General features: G+C 39.8%; 1 protein-coding gene across 2 annotated transcripts in view; it reads right to left on the bottom strand.

Moving 5' to 3' along the window:
* COL9A1 (collagen type IX alpha 1 chain) overlaps window positions 1-15,687 on the bottom strand; it is a 60,182-nt gene that overhangs the window by 30,682 nt on the left and 13,813 nt on the right. For both annotated transcript variants that reach the window (XR_012579768.1, XM_005483932.4), the window contains exons 6-18: window positions 15,035-15,112; window positions 14,308-14,328; window positions 13,237-13,311; window positions 12,639-12,674; window positions 12,467-12,529; window positions 10,544-10,597; window positions 9,905-9,940; window positions 5,039-5,062; window positions 4,670-4,723; window positions 3,062-3,115; window positions 1,462-1,494; window positions 1,311-1,367; window positions 541-594 (exon numbers count right to left, since the gene is read on the bottom strand). Coding sequence is in view for 1 of the 2 variants with exons in the window: in XM_005483932.4 (XP_005483989.2) it covers window positions 541-594; window positions 1,311-1,367; window positions 1,462-1,494; window positions 3,062-3,115; window positions 4,670-4,723; window positions 5,039-5,062; window positions 9,905-9,940; window positions 10,544-10,597; window positions 12,467-12,529; window positions 12,639-12,674; window positions 13,237-13,311; window positions 14,308-14,328; window positions 15,035-15,112 (639 nt within the window). In the remaining variant the exon portion in view is untranslated. The remainder of the gene's footprint in view (window positions 1-540; window positions 595-1,310; window positions 1,368-1,461; window positions 1,495-3,061; window positions 3,116-4,669; window positions 4,724-5,038; window positions 5,063-9,904; window positions 9,941-10,543; window positions 10,598-12,466; window positions 12,530-12,638; window positions 12,675-13,236; window positions 13,312-14,307; window positions 14,329-15,034; window positions 15,113-15,687) is intronic.

The following is a 15,687-nucleotide window of genomic DNA, read 5'->3' as shown; positions in this document are numbered from 1 at the left end:
GTAAATATTTCAATATTAAAGAGGTTATATAAAAAGTTTAATTCAAATGAAACACCTTGGGAGAGTTAACATTTCAGTTTTCAAGATTAATAAGATTTGGCCTCTCTTTATAAGCTTACACTATGTCCTTTCCCTCTCAAATGTATTTTTCCATCTTATTCATTTAAGTACTCATCTGTGCTGCAGCTAACTTGGTAAATTAAGTGAATTATTCTGCATTTAAATATTTGAAAGTTTTTGAATTAATGAACTTAGCTTCAATTTTCCCCATAAGTTCCATAATAATTAAATTGAACAATCAAAATCAAAAGCAAGAGGAGTATGACTTGTACATCATAATAAATAGATTTTACAGGTGAATAAAGAATAGAGAAGTGCCTTTGGTTACTCTGGAGCACCATGATATGTAGTATCACTTCGTGCATTCTGTTAAAACAATTAATAGTTCTAACAGAATATAATACTGTTTTTGAAGATGAGGCTAAACTACTATAAGTTTGCTAAAAACAACAGCAATTTTTTCCTCTTCTTTTATTTTACCTTATAACCTTGTTTTCCTGGTTCACCAGACTCTCCTTTTGAACCTTTTTGCCCCTAAAATAAACACAAAAAAACAAAATAAATTAATAAATAGAGACTATTCAAAATTAAAATACAGTTTTCCCAAGCAGACATAGACTGCAGAGAGCTGTCTTGCTTTTCCCTCTGAAGCCCCATTTACTACTCCTTCCTCACCTGTCTAGGAAACACTACTTATTAAGTACCATGCTCAAAATCTCTGCTTCTTGATCTAACAAGGCTGCATTTCTTGGCAGGTTAGTATTGCTTCTTATGTTATCCCACAAAAATTTCCTGAGGCCAACAGTATTTCTGGAAACCAGCAAAGAATATCTTTTAAAAAAATCTTAGCTAAAATGAGACTTAAAACATGCTAATTTCAATTCAGTATGTTACAGGTCTCCCAGGAAGAGAAAAAGAAGTCAAAAAGATCAAGGATTTGGGGAAATATTTAGAGTTTCCGGAGTCAGACCACAAATTATCCAGGAAGTGAATGAAGCAATCCTTTGCATACTTTAATCCTCTCAGGACCACACATAAATTTTACAGTGAAGGTTAGAGGAGTAGCAAGAGATTTCAACAACAAGAGGTTGTTTTGGCAGTCAAGAGCTGAATAACCATAAGCAACCACAGTGATGCTATCTTTTTTGAAATTAACAAGGAAATGTCCTTTTTCAAGTCAGTAATTACCCTCCCTAGTGCATTGAGACAGCACCTCTGGAAGGAATGCTGGAACAAACAAGCTCTCTTACCTTCATACCCATTAAACCAGCATGTCCTGGACGGCCAGGAGGACAAGCACTGGGACACTGGAAAAGCATTCACATAGTTATTACCCCATAGGCTGAATAAGATTGTCTGAGATTATTTATAAAGAAATAAAAACATGGACAATAATCTTACCAACAGGTCACCATCTTGCAGGCCAATCGTTCCCTAGATTAAATTAAATTTATCAAAGTCAGCAATACAGAAATAACCAGACATGAGTCATTAGGCAACACAGTGATTAGACAAAACTACTATCCAAAATGGAATCAGAAATACAATCAACCAAAGCATCTCTCACATGGAAAGCACCTTAACCTTATTATAGGACTGCGGGTCCCATCCTTTATCTTAGAACAGCTTTTCAAAAAAACCCAAAATATTTCTCTTGCTTTTTAAACTACATCAAATATACCTTCTGTTAAATATAGAACAAATATATCCAAACCCCATTAGTTTCCTAGAGAAACCAAGGCAATTTCTACAATAAGAATAACTTTGTGCCATTCACCAAAAGATTCAGGTCTTTACAGAGAAAATTATTTTTGCAGGGAAAACAATTTTCCCAAAAGTATTGGTAGATGACAGTTGCAATAAACTAGACATCAGTGTACAATGAGGTTGACTCAGTGGGAGGAAGGCCTTTTCTCATATTAAATCAAATACTTGATGGAAGCTAACAGGAGGTTTATGAGGCACAACAGGGAGAAAGATTATTTCACAGCAGCAGCTGGATTCTCTGAAGCTCTGTGGGAGGGAGCACACTGTTTCAGAGAAAAGCACAGGAGAGTTTAAGGAATAAGCTCCTAAAGAAAGGTCCTGTATGCACAAAGATTTTTAAAAAGCCTAGAGTATTGGGGTGGCAATGTTATCAACTGGAGTGGGACTGTGGCACTCCAGAAACCTAAAACAGACAAAACTTAAAGGAATAGAAGCACTATACACCACTGACTACTCTTCTCCAATTTACCATTCACATTTTTTGAAATGCTGCCTCCAATTCTCTGGCAACTGGCATAAAAACAAGAAACATAGCATAAATAAAGCATATGTATTTAGGATCTGTCCCAAAAGTGGGGAGAGAAGGTTCCCAGCAGAGGAAGACATCAGCACAACACCTTTCCCAGTGGTTTGCATTTCCCAGCCCCCAGACTGAGATGTGTCTGCCAAACTCTCCATTTTATTTCTCTGGGCAGGTAAATTGCCACAAGATAAAGGCATAACACACAGCCCTCCTCCCCAGAGGTTGAAAACAGATAGCTGTTCCTCTGGAGAGGCAAAGCACCGCTATAAAGCTTTCTTTTATTCTTTGCAAGTAGCAGATCTGATTGCAAGAAAGACATTAGAACTCAACCCACCTGGAAGTGTGTATTTCTGTCTCACGAGCCAAATATTTTTTTCTTCTCCTAACAGAGAAAAGCCTGCCTCTGCTGAGGTAATACCAGTGAGGCCCAACAAAGACTACATTTACAGGATTATGATCACAGGGGAATTTAAAACCCATGAATTTGCAGTTTACAGAAATAGGAAGGCATCCTGACAGAAGCTACAAAATTTGCATTTCAAACTGCCTTTTTTTACAATAAAAAGTGGAAACTTGCTTTCTAAGTGGAAGATCAAAATCTTTCTGATATCCTAAAATCAGTATTCAGCTGTAGAACTTGGGGAGAAGATTTGTTCAAGCAGCAACAACACAAAATTCAGATGTAAGCACATATTGAACATATTCACTTACAGGAGGACCTGGAGGTCCTGGTAGTCCTGGTGGCCCTCTTTTTCCTGGATCTCCCTTAAAAAGGGTAAAATATTTTAGCTGATTGATAGTAATAATAACAAACAGCAGTCACAAAATCAGAGCGCACAACAACAGTGAGAAATTAAGTGGCTACAGAAGGACAGACTGGGTATGCAGTTAAAACATCCACTCATAACATGACTCCCAGAACAGAATGGAAAAACTATTTTTTTTTCAGTAGAATGGCAGCCATGTTGTGAAATAGGAGTCACAAGAAAAGCAAAACATTTTCACCTGCTTTAGAAAACTGAAACTCCTGACCATAGGACTATCTATGCACTCCTCCTCTATAACTGCTATTAAGTTATGAACAAAAAGAATTATAGTAACTGGCAAAAGGAGAGAGAGGAGAAAATCCACTTTTTCAGAGCACAAGAGGAATTTACCAAGTTAGATTTTTTTCCCTTTTGTGAAAAAATTTTGATGCAAAGTGCTCTCATAAGTAAAGACAATGTGGAACCTCTGCAAATTATTTTTGAAGGTTTTTAACTAAAATAGATCTAATAATTGTACAGAGACCATCTTTTAACTTAATATTGTCATTTCAATATTACTTTTTACATTTCACTAAGTCATAAATGCAATAAACAAGATTAATGAAGAAAATTTATTAAATATCAAAACATAAGAACTTTATGAGCCAAATTTTCCATGCAATGCGTAATTATATCGTGGGATTCATCATTACAATGTATTATGGAGGCTTGGGATATAAATGGATTCAGATGCTGACTGCATTAATGGAGAATAGGCTCACATGCAGCTTTTGAAAAGGCATCACAGATGCAATTTCTGATTCGGGCAGTCTCTGAACTACCAACTGACTGACAGAATGCGTGACAGTATGACAGAAAAATGCCATTTAATAAATAGCATGTACACTTCCCTTGGTATCCATTCTTGCCCTTCCTACAGACAAGACAGTGAGCTAGATGGATCATCTTCTGAAGCAAATTTGTAGTTTTTAATATTCTTTTTCAAATTCATTTATGTAATTGCATTTAAAAGTAGGTTTTATTAAATAAAATTTTAATGCTATTTCAGATTTCAAGTAGAAAAGTACCAATTGGTTCCAGCTTCCATTTCAGCAAAGTGTGGTGTCAAAACAGGAGTGTGGTGCAACTGAGCTCACAGTTCAGCAGTAAGGTCAATAGATGGAGCCACACTTAAAGTGAGACAGAGAAGAAACTGAACTGCCACGTGCACTGGTGCAAAAATGAAAATCAGTAGTTTGAGTAGTTAAGGTTTACATTTCCTGTATTTCTGTCAGCTTTGCTTTTTTATTTCAGCTTTCCTTGAATAAGAGAATTAGAGTATGGGACACTGAAACATTTAATTCTAATCTGACAGGTGGCCCTGACTTTGTGCTACATGTTGTTCTTATTTCTGATGAGCTTCAAACGTAATCCTTCTCCTACCATTGATCACTGCAGAGGAAAAAAAACATTTGGAAATGCTGTGATAGCCCAAACACTATTTAGATGGCCCATTTTTTCTTTAAGTACCTTCTAAAAAACCTGCATTTTCAGCAAACACAGCAGTACTTACAGGTGGACCAGCAAGACCTACTTCCCCAGGAAGTCCTGCTGCACCAGCTGGACCCTGCAACAACCAAGGTAAATAATATTTCTATACCATATAACACCAATGTAACAAACATCCAACGACTGGGAATGTGGAATTCTCACAAACAACAAACCATGCCTTCAGACACCAATATTCTTGCCCCATATACCACAGACCTACACAACACTTCAGGGGTAGCAGAAGAAAACATACATAATAGCCATAGAACATCAGGATTACACCCATCTCTTTTTTTACTGAATTACTTTTAAGTACAGTATAATAGCTTTTTTAAATATTCAAACACATTCATTGAACAGTATATTTATGAATTGTAAAATTGATACTTACAGGTGGCCCAAGAAGCCCCTTGCCCTGTGAAATATGGAAAAAAGAGATCAGAAATATGGGGAGGATTCCAGGATTCCAAACTTAGTAAAGCTCTTTTCCAAGAACAGAGTCTTTCAGACAAAAAAAAGGTGTAAAAAAGCCCCCATTTGTTTCTGCAAAATTGTTTTGAAAACTCGTTTAACTACTGTTAAAAATCAATTTTATTATTAGGTAGTCGGTATCAGCAGAGAATATTAAATTACTGGTTAACTTGCCTTGCAGTACCATTACACATATTTATAAACATACATACTTCCACAAGGGAATGAAGACATTAAAGGCTTTGTGTTTAGCTAATTATAAGGTACCACAATAAATATATCTACACTATAATAATTTCCTTCTAAAGGTACATTTGAATTTATAATAAAAGTGAACTTTTTTCCCCACATGCTTCCCTGAGGCCTAAATCCATTAAACTTATGGTTTTTGGTTATGAGAAAGAACACCAAACTTCTACTGTTTATATTTTCCATCAGTGTTGTTCTGAATCATTTTAACGAGAAATGCCCAAGATATAATTGTGTTTCTGCCTATTTGGATGATATACTCCCTCTAAGAAAACAGATCCCTTGGTCTTTCATTACTAAAGCAAATGGAAAATTTTATGGAGAACAGTGTTGGTGATATATATGAAACACTAAAATACAAAATCCCAAATATACTTAAATGTTCAGGAGATTTGATGTAATAAGGCAACTGGGCTGAATGTCAATCCAGGGTTGCATTTGTAATCCTGCTTAGAAAAGCCAGTATAACACGGGGAAAATTTCAAGTATTCATTAGAATCATTCCATTTTAACCATTTAATACACAGCAGAATTTAAGCTTGCATAACCTACATAATGCCTTGCTACAATTCATCACATATATATCTATATTTGATTGTACAAATCAAACTTTCACTGCATCACATATTCAATATTATAATATCGCCTGCCTCTGAAAGAAGGGAACCATCTGCTTGCAGGTCTGATTGGAGCAGCCCTTGCTAACACACCCCCTAACAGAGGCAGGGAAGGTCAGTGACACCAGAAGAAGCAGCTACAGCTACTGTGACCAGCCCACACAGGGGCCCAGGAGAAGGCTCTCCCCTCCTCTGACCACTCCACTGCATCTCCTCACCTTCCTAGCAAAATGAAGGGACTCTGGCCAGCAACCCAGAGTCTGCAATCCCCTGTCTCAGAGGCACCTAGCCTGTAATCTGGTAAGAACCCTTGCTATCCACCACAAAGAACCCAGTGTTTGCAAGTGTACCCTGTGCTGGACACTGTGTTTTAGCAGATCCTAAAATATTTTCAAATTCTCTGTCACTAAATACACACAGTCCTCCCCATATGCCACATCAAATATCAGCTCATAGAAAATTTGGAGGGAACTAAAAGAGAGAATGGACTGAAGAGTGCAATAGATGCACTTAATGTAGCAGCCCCAGCTCCATCTACCAGGACAGGTCAGAGACACCAGCACATTTAAATTACTTGAATAAAAAAGTTACTTGAATTAATCACAAGAATTCTAAGAACTTTTTAACCTTGTCATTTAAAAGATTATCTGCCAAAGAGATGAGACAAAGAGAATAAATTAAAACAAAATTATGAAGCAGGAACAAATGTAAAAAATGAGGATGATAACTGAAGATTGCCAGGGTACATTCTGTGGAAGAAGAGATGACAGAAGCAGAGAAGCAAATGCTGTATATAAAACTTTATGTCCTTAATATTCATTCTTGAAGATACCCAGAAGTCCTAACTTGGCTGATAAATATCACTAGAGGAGCATGAAAAACAGTGATAATCATTTAAAACTAATTAGCGTTGTACCCAAGGCTTCTGATTTTCTGTTTGTACTAAGCATTTTAACAACTTAAGAGTTTGTGTGAAAAATGAAGTCTTTGGATAACTATCTAGGGACTACTCCACTTGCAAAAAGCCACTGACAGTATTCAAAGCAGTGCATAATTACACCAAAGCACTCCATTAATCACGTAGACAGTATGCAGATTCATAATTGTGCTCACTATGTTTCTGGTAAATGAGGTTTCATGGATCAAACCAAAGAAGTGCAAAGGTTAAACAGGCCCATTACTTCACATTTGCAGAAAGAGCTTCTCCGAAAGTCTCTGAATCTGAAAATTAGAACCATTGCACTCTGGCACTATCATTTCTACTTGGGTTTGTTGGGGGTTTTTTTCTGTTTTGTTTTTACAGTATGTGAGTTCTGTTGGGATTCTATAGTGGGGTCTTTTGTCTGTTTAGGTAACAGGGTTGTGGGGATTGTTGTTGTTGCTGGTTTGTTTTTTTTTTTTTTGTTTTGTTTTGTTTTGTTTTTGTGGATTTTGTTAGTAGGTACAATCTCACTAAAGGTCAGATGACCAGTGCTGGCCATTTTGAGAGTCTTCCAGTAGCTGCATGACTTCTTCAGTAGCATACAGCCATTCACCAGAAGGAAAACTGCATTTATACAGGCTTTCCTAGGAGATTTATTTTGAGTATCAATCTCTCTATATGGACTCAGCATGTATGGGTTAACATCAATGGAGCTACAAAATCAATCACTAGGCTTCTTCCTAACATGTGAGGTCTAAGGATAAATCTTAATAAGTACAAGGGAAATTACATGAGTTGACTAAATATATCCATCTTTTCTCTTTTTAAAATAAATTGGAATTCTCCTTTCCTCATTATAAATATTCCTGTGGATTCACCTGAAAATACAAGCTTCAGTTGCTTATCAAGCAGAAGCAGAACAACTCCAAAGGCATTCCCCACTGAGGTTCACTGAAGCATTATCACCTTAGGATTGGAAGTCTCAGGGCAAACAAAATCACTCAGCTTTAAAATCTTATCAGATTTATTGCTTTTACAGTTACAAAACATGGTGACAAAAGTCCTGCTGCTCTGAAAGAATCAGCATTCTACCTTGACAAGTTGGACCGGTTTCCTGCTTTCCCAAATTAACGTCTCTACCTGCGAATTGAGATTAACCCTCTTTGTACATGTTTTATGCATCCACTTATTCTGGAGGGTTTTAAATTACTCATTCTTGCATTATTCTGCAAATGGCGAGCTAAAACCACGTATGTTTCCCCCAGCTCAGTTTTTCTTTTGATTGACAGGCTAAAATGCCACAGTACTTTAACCAAGTATTTCAGTAAATCAGTTTTATTTCCCCATTTTTTCCTATCATAGAAGCACAGAATGGCTTGGTTTGGAAGGGAGATTAAAGATCACCTAGCTGAAATCGCCATGAGCAGGGATACCTTCCATTAGACCAGGGTGCTCAGAGCCCCATACAACTTGGCCTTAACACTTTCAAGGATGGGCAATCAAATCTTCTCTGGGCAACCTGTTCCAGTGCCTCACCACCCCCACAGCAAAGAATTTCTTCCTAATATCTAATCTAAACCTACTCTCTTTCAGCTTGAAGCCATTCCTCCTTGTCCTGCCACCACAAGCCGTTGTAAAAAGTTCCTCTCCAGCTTTCTGGTAAGGTCCCTTCAGGTACTGGAAGGCTGCAATTATGTCAGCCTCAAACCATGTCTTTTCTAGGCTGAACAATCACAATTTTCTCAGCCTTTCCTAACAGGATAGGTGGTCCATCCCTCTGATCATTTTTTTCCATATGATCTGAGCAAACACACCTGACAGAGTTTAACTACCTCTTCTTTTCAGCTAGATTGTATCTAGTAATATAAATTGCCTATAACCCAGAAATTACTTCCCTATCTAGCTGACATAAAAAAACCAACAAAACAAAACAAAAAACCCTCTCTAACAGAAAAATCTAGGGGTTTCAGTCTACCTAGAACCTACCTCAGTTCTGCCATTTTCTGTGACTAAATTCAGCTCATATATTGAGCCTGCAGACCAGCCAGACATTATATTAACTATTTACCAAATTTTCAGGTAAAAATGAGCATTCATGAAAAAGAAAGTGTCCACAAAGTGATTCATCTTGAGTTTGAACAGGTCTATAATGTCACATCTTCAAGAATAACTTTATAATTTTCTCTCTGGCCAACTATCAAAATAATTGTTAAATATAAATCTAATGAAAGTTAATAGGAAAAGGTCAAAAATACAAATACACAAGGAGTGTTATACTAGAATACCATACATCTTCTATTTAATTTAAATAATTTCTCCAAATTAAATCTAATTTTTAATTAACTTTTAATTATATGTTGTCTTATTATAATTTATTGTAGCCATCTTGTTATTTACTCATCTTCCTTGAGGTTTTTCCTAAGCTAAATTCCTACATGCCAACCATCATTCACTTTTTCTACCAGCAAAATTCCTAAAACTTACAATTATTTTCAGCCCCTAAAAATGGATGTCAGATCCATCTGCATGCTAACTGAAACAGTACTCTTTGCATGTCCTTTCTCATATTTTGGCCTGTTTTCATACAGAACTGCAAAACAGCACAAGGAGTCTCACAGAATTTACACTTCAGTGATGCCATTTAAACACATGGCAAGAAGTTGAAAACAGGAATAGCTGCAGACTCCCTTATGCAAATGAAATATGGGCTCTCTGGTCTCCATAGCATTTTCACAAAGAGATGGAAAAAGAATGGTAAAAGTCCAAAACTTGGGAATACGTTGCACATGCTCCTTTCTTTTCTACAGCATCCAAACCAAACATAACCTTTCAGTAATATTTGCACACTTAGATACAAAGACAAAACTGTTCCTTAAAGTAACTTATGAAACCTCAGAAATAGTTTTGGGCTTTTCTTCACTACATTTAATGGTAAGAAGCCTTCATAATAATACTTAAGATGCAAATATCCTCTTTGTATACTAAATGCATTACTTACTGGAAGTCCACGAGCACCTGGCAGTCCTGGCTCCCCCTTTAAAAGAACAAAAATGAGTTTTTAAGAGGCATAAGCATCAAGTATTTTAAGCAATATACAGGAAAATGTTCTCTCGCCTTTTGAAGGATATCATTTAGTGGACACAGTCTGCAAGTATTATTAATTTCATTAATGCCATGCTGGTTTCAGTAAGACTTGATAGAAAGGAAAGACTCTCTCAGTATTAAAAAGAAACAGCCTCTGGCCTTTTATTCCCCCACCCCCCAAAACTCAAGCATGCTTCTTACTCTGACTTCTGATTTATATTTCATTTGTTTAACTGATGATGAAGTCAGGTTTCACTGTGCTGGTTCCCACTGCATATTACAATGGCACAATTGTAATACAAGATGGAAAGGGCCTCAACTTTACTGAAGATGCTCAACCTTAATGTCAACAATGTAACGCCAGCCAGCATTCCTTACTGCTGGCTGTGGCAATGGAACCTCCTTTGTGCTGTGTGGAAAGGGCCCAGTACATGTGTATTCTATAGCTATGTTAGGATTGTAAGAAAGGTTGCATCTTATCAGTCACATAGAGGCAAACAAATATGCTGCTTTAAATAAAAATCCATCGTTATATGTATAATTTTGTTCCTACCTTCTGTCCTTTTGGTCCTGGGGCTCCCCGTGAGCCATCAGGTCCTGTGAATCCCTTTGGAAGTAAGTTATCTAATGTTAATTCAAGGGTTATGTGTTTTTCTCAGTCACAACAAAAAACATTATACAACATAGAAAACTGAGGCTATTAAATGAAATTAGTAACTGCAGGAGCCTTGCAATCCAAATATTTATTTACATGTACAGATAGAACTGCACAAGTTTAAAGTGCTACCTTCTAGTGACAAACATCAGTGCCTGTGATATGTATCTTCAAGAATTACTCAGTTAAATCACAGTTAAATAAAACATGTGATCTCACAAGATCTTGTTTCCTCCTAATGGGAGATTGATGAATTTATTTCACGGCTAAGGTTAAAAGCAAAAACTGTCAATGTTGTGTGTTTCAAATAAAAGTTTCATTGACAACAACAACACAAAACAAAACCCCCAGAAAGCTGCCAAGCTGAATTTAAATCTACCCTTTGAATTTGCTTATCTGGCTAAAATTAAAAACTAACTATGATACTATAACCAGGAATTCATTTGGAGTTCTTATTTTTCCTTTTGTTTCCAATTTTATAGTCAGCTTATATGGCTTAGAAATTTCCTGATATCCAGGAGAGCTTTTCTTGTATATTTATCTATTACTTTTATTTTTTTGGTACACTTCCAGCAATTCAGTGTTCACACAATTCTTCCAACAATTTGATTTTGAAAGCTTACATGATCATTACGAGCAATTACTGTACAGTACCTTTTTACAGTCTATTAAACCTGACACTTAAATAATTTTTGAAATAAATGAGATTTTAAAAGTCAAAACTGCTTCCTCAATTAAACACAGAAGGTATTATAAATCATAAACACCAATTAAAGGTTGAATAGACAGTGGAAGTACAGTAAGGTCTCTTTTTTCTTCAAGTGAAAAAAAAAAGTTCAATATTTCAAGACTGTACTCTGGTATTAAATTTTCACTCATCCACTAATATGAGGGAATATACAAGCATGAACAGATACCAAAAGCTGAGCTGACTTTAGTGTGTTCTGTTTCATGTGATTGTGTTCCCAATAATTTTGGCAAGAAAATAAAACTATCCTTTAAGTGAAAATTGTAAGAGGCAATGCCTTTTAAAAGATCTGCCTGTAGGGTTTTGACATGTACAAATGGGTTGTGGGCCTGTATTTTTTCAAGAAGATGTGAAGTGGTATGAGATTTCATTCACAAAGCCCATTTCCTCTTACAGATATGAAATTTGAACAGTTTAGTTAAAGACTCTTCCAGCTCCATGTCCACTAATTCTCTTCCCAAAAGCAAATTAAATATTAACATTTAACAACATTGCAACCTTAAATAGATACTAGGCTTTTTCATTTATATAATTTGCAATACCCTCTAACACACTGATTTATGGTATATAATCTTTATTTATGGTATTTTAAATTTTAAAAGTTTTAAAAGTTTTTGTAAATTAAACACAAGCTTGCCTCCCTCCTGGCATAACATCTAAGTTCTAATGCAAAAATCTTGCTTGATAACAAGAAGTGCTTTTTAACAGTTCTCTCAAGAGAGAGAAATATGAAGCTTCCAAAAAATGTTTGAAGGCATTTTTATAGCCACAAATTTATTCAAGCGGTATGACCTAATAGGCCATCAACACTAGATGACGTTGAAACTTTTCTCCATTATTTTCCACAGAATGGGAAGATGCATCAGCAGACCTTCCTCACGCCCTTGCTGCTCTACCCTTGGACCAGAGGTGGCTTCCAGAGGCCACAGCACGAGTCATCCCTGACATCACTGTCCAGGGCCCTCTTCAGGGCAGGCGGCAGCACCGACAGCCCCCGAGCTTTATTTATTTATTTATTCTTGAAGAAAACAAACAAACAAACACGGAAATTTTAGAAAATCAAATGTACTCACATCAGCTCCCGGCTCTCCTGGCAACCCAGGGGATCCTGGTTTGCCTGCATCCCCATCTGGACCCTTCAGGATTTAAATGGACAGTTAAGCATGTTTCATAGAGAGAAGCAGAAACAAAACTCAGAATTTCTTCTCTAGCAGAAGCAAATGATAAGTTGCTGCAATCACTTACCGGTGGACCAGGGGGGCCCTTTGGGCCTCTCTCCCCCTACCAAGATATGAAAAGGAAGGTATTAGTCAGAACTGCAATAACTTTTTATGGTCTTTCATGAAAATCACTGATTTACAGATTACCAGAAAAAATCCTACACTGACTCTTATTGTAGAAAATAAATATTAAATCCATATCATTTCTATTACAGACTAACAGAAATCGTCAGAGAAACTTCTGACAGGAATCAAGGGAACACATGTAGTAGCTCCTATCAGGAATAATGGCACAAATCCTTTTCAGAATTTAGTATGAGTGGGCATCACTACGTAATCCCTTTTGAGATTAGATTTATAAAACCTTTACACCCCATTAATGGCAGATAATCGCAGCATATGATGCTGATTACACAAAATAAATAATCCTGAGTTTTCTATACCAAAGGTAATCTGAAAATCTGCTTCCTCCACTCACTCCAGCCACTACAGAGCATGAGACCCATCAATTCTTCTTGTATCTGCAGCCAAATTCAAATTCCTGAAGATCAAAGACTGACAGACAATGCAGATCCAGCTCAGAGCATTTCCTGTTTCCTAGGCAGAGCATGGGAAACACTTACATCAATGCCATCAATACCGGGAACTCCTGGTGGCCCTGGTGGACCTGGGGGGCCTGGTGGACCAGGGGGGCCTCTCTGACAAGGAGTAAAAGAAAGGAGCAATTAGAGCCTGGCAAGCCATGGAGCCGTTCTGGGGGGAACATAGCTGGAGGCTATGGGTTAGTCAGGAGGTCACAGCTGTGACAAGGACGTGCATCCTCACCCCATGTATATCACAGGCCCTGTATCCTACTTTGACTATCACTATCAGGACTGGCAACACTGCCCTCACCAAAGGAATGGGGAAGGTGTTAAACCCCCCTGCCTGGGCCCAGCCACTCTCCTGTGCCCACAATGCTGCCAGGGCCAGGTGGGCTCCACTCCCCACAAAGCAGGATCTGAATGTCCCCTGGCAATGACAGCATGGCAGAAATAAAAGTGATCTTTGCGGATCAAACACCAAAATGCACTACACTAATTACTCTTTCTTTCAACACAAAGGAGACCGTTTTCCTAAGAGCTCATACTAGCAAGGAAAATTTAAATCACCCGTGCTTCACTGACAGCCTCAGCGGTTTCCCCTGGTTCCTCGGGATTACATTAACATCTACAGAGGCTCTTTCCCAAAGCGCCGGGCTCCCAGGGGGAGGCAGCAGGCGCCGCCAGCCTGTGGAAACTCAGGGAAAAGCAGTTCCACATCTCCGTGCCTATAATGGGGGCCTCTGTTCTCCCTGCAGTCAGCTCTGCCCGCGGCCCCACAACGGGACTCTGTGAGCAGGAGGCTGCTCCGGGCCCTGAGCCTGGACCCTTGGTCCCCACAGCGCTACTGCTCTGGACACTTTTCCTCCACATACCAGAGTTCCCAGAAATATTCCGTCCAGCGGCAGCGGCATGTGGAGCTCAGCCCCGCCGGTGCCACCTGCCCTGTGCTGGCCAGGTAGGGCACAGGCGGTGTCACCGCCCTGCCTTGGCCGTGTCACCCGCAGCTGCTGGGGGGACACGGCACGAACACCCTCCAGGGGTCGGCAGGGCTGCCTTCGGTCCCTCCCTCTGCACCGGCACCCCGAGCTCCGTCCGCTCCCTCGCACTTACCTCGATTCCCGTCTGGGTTACCTGCGAGGGAGGAAAAATAAAAAACAACAAAGCAGAGTCAAAGTCAGAACAAACTTACTTGAGCCAGGCCGAGGCAAAGCGCCTGCAGGAAGAGCCCCAGGGGCAGGAGGCGCCGGGCCATGGATGGAGGGAGCAGCCTGCGGCTGCCGGGGCGGGCGGGCAAGGTGAGCGCCGCCGGAGCCCCTCCTGGCTGCGGCCCGGCCCGGGGCAGGGTGGCGGGGATTGGAGGAGGGCTGGCGGCAGGACAGGCGAGCACGGAGCGCCAGCAGCTCCTTAACCCTTTGCCCTGCGGCTGCCGGGTCGGACACCGACCCCGTGGTGCCCGTGGGCCTCCCGCCGCCAGGCCCCGGTGCGACGGCGGAGCCGGGGGCGGGCGCGACGGCCCCTGAGGGCAGGGCAGGCACAGCGCCCGCAGGGAGCAGGAGAGCAGCCGCCAGAGGAGAGGCAGAGAGCGAGTCACTGAAGGGTTAAAATGAGGCAGCGGCTGCTGCTGCTGCTCTGGGGGGTTGGATTGCTAAAAGCACCGAATACCGGGCAGGTATGGTAAAATAGAGCATCGGGGAGGATGCTCTATTTTAAATAAAGCATAGGAGGGGGGAGAGGTAATGAGACTCCCGTGGGCTGCAGCGGCGGTAAGGGCGGGACAGGACAGAAAAGCACAGCACAGCACGGTACGGCACAGCACGGCACAGCACAGGTGTCTCACCCGAGCGGGCAGCTCGCCGCAGCCTTCGCGCTGGGGGCGCAGGGGGTCGCAGTGGATCACCATCCACTGGATCTCGAACTGGCAAAGGAGAAAAGATCATGTTAATTCGGGTCAGGGGTCACGCTGACCGAGCATGTAAGAGGTGGAATACTGGCACACTAGGCAGAGAATTAAAAGCTAGGTATTTCATGTCAATAGCTACAGGTGGAGCAGGGCTTTGCCCTGCATTCCTCATCCCTAACTGTGGAGGTATTTTAAAAAGGGGGCATAAACAGGCCGAGGTGCTGCCACTCCTGAAATCCTCTTTATCACATCTCTACTGTTCTGTTTGTTTGCAGCCATCACGGTTTCCAGAGTGCTGAGACTGGAACACAACAGAAGGAATACCCTTGTTTCTTTACCTGTTAACTGACACCATCATTTGTGAGCTAATTCTTTCCCTCCTTTATCCACTTCTCATTTTTAAACCATCATAATAATAGCCAATTGAGTGCCATAATACACATATAAAAGAACTAATACTAATTTAATACTACAAGGCAGCCATACAATAGCAACAGCCCAAACAGGAGTAACTTGTAAACAGTATCCTCACACTAAATCAAAACACAGCTCTGTACCAGCTATGAAAAGAAAGAGCTAACTCTGTCTGC

This window comes from Zonotrichia albicollis, chromosome 3 (genome assembly GCF_047830755.1).
Source record: "Zonotrichia albicollis isolate bZonAlb1 chromosome 3, bZonAlb1.hap1, whole genome shotgun sequence".
Classification (NCBI taxonomy): Eukaryota; Metazoa; Chordata; class Aves; order Passeriformes; family Passerellidae; genus Zonotrichia; species Zonotrichia albicollis.
Note: the sequence above shows the minus strand (reverse complement) of the source record. Positions and strands in the feature narration are given on the sequence as shown.